Genomic DNA, 2409 nt, shown 5'->3' with positions numbered 1-2409 from the left:
TCAAATGATATGTCAGCATAGGTGTCCCTTTTTAATTTGATAAACTCTCAAGGATTGTAAGTCCAATTCCTATACCAATTCATTATGAGTAAATTTGTAAAGCAAATGTATAGATATGTAGTGAATTGGGATCATTTCCATTCTAAAATTATAATAAAAGATGTCCATTCTATTATTCAAAAATTTACAATAATTATTTCTAAATTTAAAATATTAATAAATTCTCATTATCCTTATATAATGTAATGATATCTTCCAATACGATCATAAAATAATGAGAAGTTTACTGGAAAAGGAAATGTGCAGAATAATTTGGCTGACATTAACAACGGCCGTTAGCACTTTCCTGGCTTTTTCTCGAAGTCCATGTAAAATTTTGTCAAACAGGTTCCGTGTACGATCTGTGGTCCACCTTAAAAACACGCACGCCTTTTTATGTTCCAAACTATAAAACTCCATCATCAACGGTCTTCAATTCCATGGCCATACTTGATCTCCGCTAAATCTTTCATTCATTCCCTGAACCCCATCATTCGATCTCACCTCACCAAATGGGTCGACAAAACAAACTAATGAGAAACCTCCTCGGCATCCTCAAAGACAAAGCATCACTAATCAAAGCAACTCTCTCAATCAAACCCATCACCGTCGCAGTCCTGCGCGCCACCACCCACTCCCCCTCTTCTCCTCCTCCCGACCACCGCATCGCCGCCTTGCTCTCCCTCGGCAACGACACTCGCCCCACCGCCTGCGCCACCGTCGCCGCCGTCATGGACCGCCTCCACTCCACCCCCGACACCTTCGTCGCCCTCAAATGTCTCATCACTCTCCACCACATCATCTCCCAAGGCTCCTTCATCCTTAAAGACCAGCTCTCCTTCTACCCCTCCTCCGGCGGCCGCAATTTCCTCAACCTCTCGGTTTTCCGCGACGGCCGTGATGCCGAAACCTGGGAGTTGTCGAACTGGGTTCGATGGTACGCTGGTGTTTTGGAACGTAATTTAATCACTTCTCGGGTTTTGGGTGTTTATATATCTGATCCTTCTTCGACGAAAGTGACTGTAACAACAACGTTGCTGAACTCGGATTTGATCAGAGATGTTGATGTTTTGGTGGGTTTGGTTGAGGAAATATGTAGAGCTCCAGATTCGTTGCATTTTCAACAGTACGATTTGGTGTACGAGGTCGTCAATTTGGTCGGCGAAGATTACAGGTCGACTCAGCAACAGATTGTGATTAGACTCGGTGAGTGCGGGGAGAGGATTGGTGGGTTGAGTTCTGGTGAGTTGGTCGAGTTGACTCGGTGTTTGAAGAGATTGGAGGAGTGTAGAGAGAGATTGGTAGTGGTGTTTGTGAATAGGAAACGAAACGATGCGTTTTGGGATTTGGTGGGAGAGACGAAGGTGAAGGCTGAGAGGGTGGTGGAGGAGGAGAGAGAAAGGGAGAGGTGGCTGGTGAGGTTGGGGGGACCGAGGAGAGAGGAGGGGAGTGAGTCGACTCGGGGTGGAGAACGAGTTTTGAGACCGAGTCAGTTGTTAATGTTGCCATATGGAGGAGAATGGCTTGGCTTGGACCGGGTCCAAAGAACCGTTCCCTCCGCAATGGCATGACATGGCCTTTTTCTTTTCTTTTCTTTTCTTTTTTAATTTTATTTTTGGAATATAATTTTTTTTCAGTGGTGCCTCCTTTTTTCTTTTTTTTCTTTTTTTTTATATATGCATTTGAGTATGCTTTTCTTTTCTTTTCTTTTCTTTTTTTTTTCAACTGTCCTGAATTTTTTTGGGCAGTCTAAATTGTTTTGGAATATAACTGTTTGTAAATTTTGAGTGGAAAATAATAATATTTGTCTTCAAATGATATTTTATCAATTTATTTTACTGCGTAGCTACATAATAAGGTAAATTCATGTTAAATTCATGTGAAAGAGTTTTAAAATTGAGGTTCCATGGTCTTCAAATTTTAGGAGATCAAATCCATTTTGATGACTTTTAAGATTGTATTTAAATTATCAATTTGGGTAAAGATTTAAAAATAAAAAGGAAAATGTGAGGCAATATGAATGAAATTTCTCATTTTCTTTTCCCTTACTAAATATCTAAATATATTTTATGATCCAAACACATCATTAAAAAAAATTCTAATACAAAAAATATTCAGTGTATTTGGTTTGATTTTTTTGGATTAAATTTTTTGAAAACTGAATTTTTTTATTTTTTTTGTTTTTAGTGAATATTTTTAAAATTTTAAACATTTTTTTTTACTTTTTTATATGCACCTTACTTAGATGTATCTAAAAAGTAAAAAAATTATGAAAAAATATTATAAAAAATTAATAAATACATAAAAATACAAAAAATGTACTGAATTCTCATATATATATATATATATATATATATATTATATTTTTGG

At 37.4% G+C, this 2409-nt stretch overlaps 1 protein-coding gene across 1 annotated transcript; it reads left to right on the top strand.

Annotated features, from left to right (window-relative positions):
• The first annotated feature begins 309 nt into the window (after positions 1–309).
• LOC114302656 (putative clathrin assembly protein At4g40080) lies at positions 310–1868 on the top strand. Its single transcript, XM_028247704.2, has one exon. It carries the CDS (start codon positions 552–554, stop codon positions 1608–1610), a length of 1059 nt encoding a protein of 352 aa, XP_028103505.2. The 5' UTR covers positions 310–551; the 3' UTR covers positions 1611–1868.
• Positions 1869–2409: the final 541 nt, after the last annotated feature.

Source organism: Camellia sinensis, chromosome 6 (assembly GCF_055761805.1).
Source record: "Camellia sinensis isolate YWXY chromosome 6, ASM5576180v1, whole genome shotgun sequence".
Classification (NCBI taxonomy): Eukaryota; Viridiplantae; Streptophyta; class Magnoliopsida; order Ericales; family Theaceae; genus Camellia; species Camellia sinensis.
The sequence above is the reverse complement of the archived record's forward strand: the minus strand, read 5'-3'. Positions and strand labels throughout refer to the sequence as shown.

Coding starts and splice junctions, on each gene's coding strand:
- LOC114302656 (XM_028247704.2), top strand. CDS start 552: ATGGGTCGACAAAACAAACTAATGAGAAACCTCCTCGGCATCCTCAAA.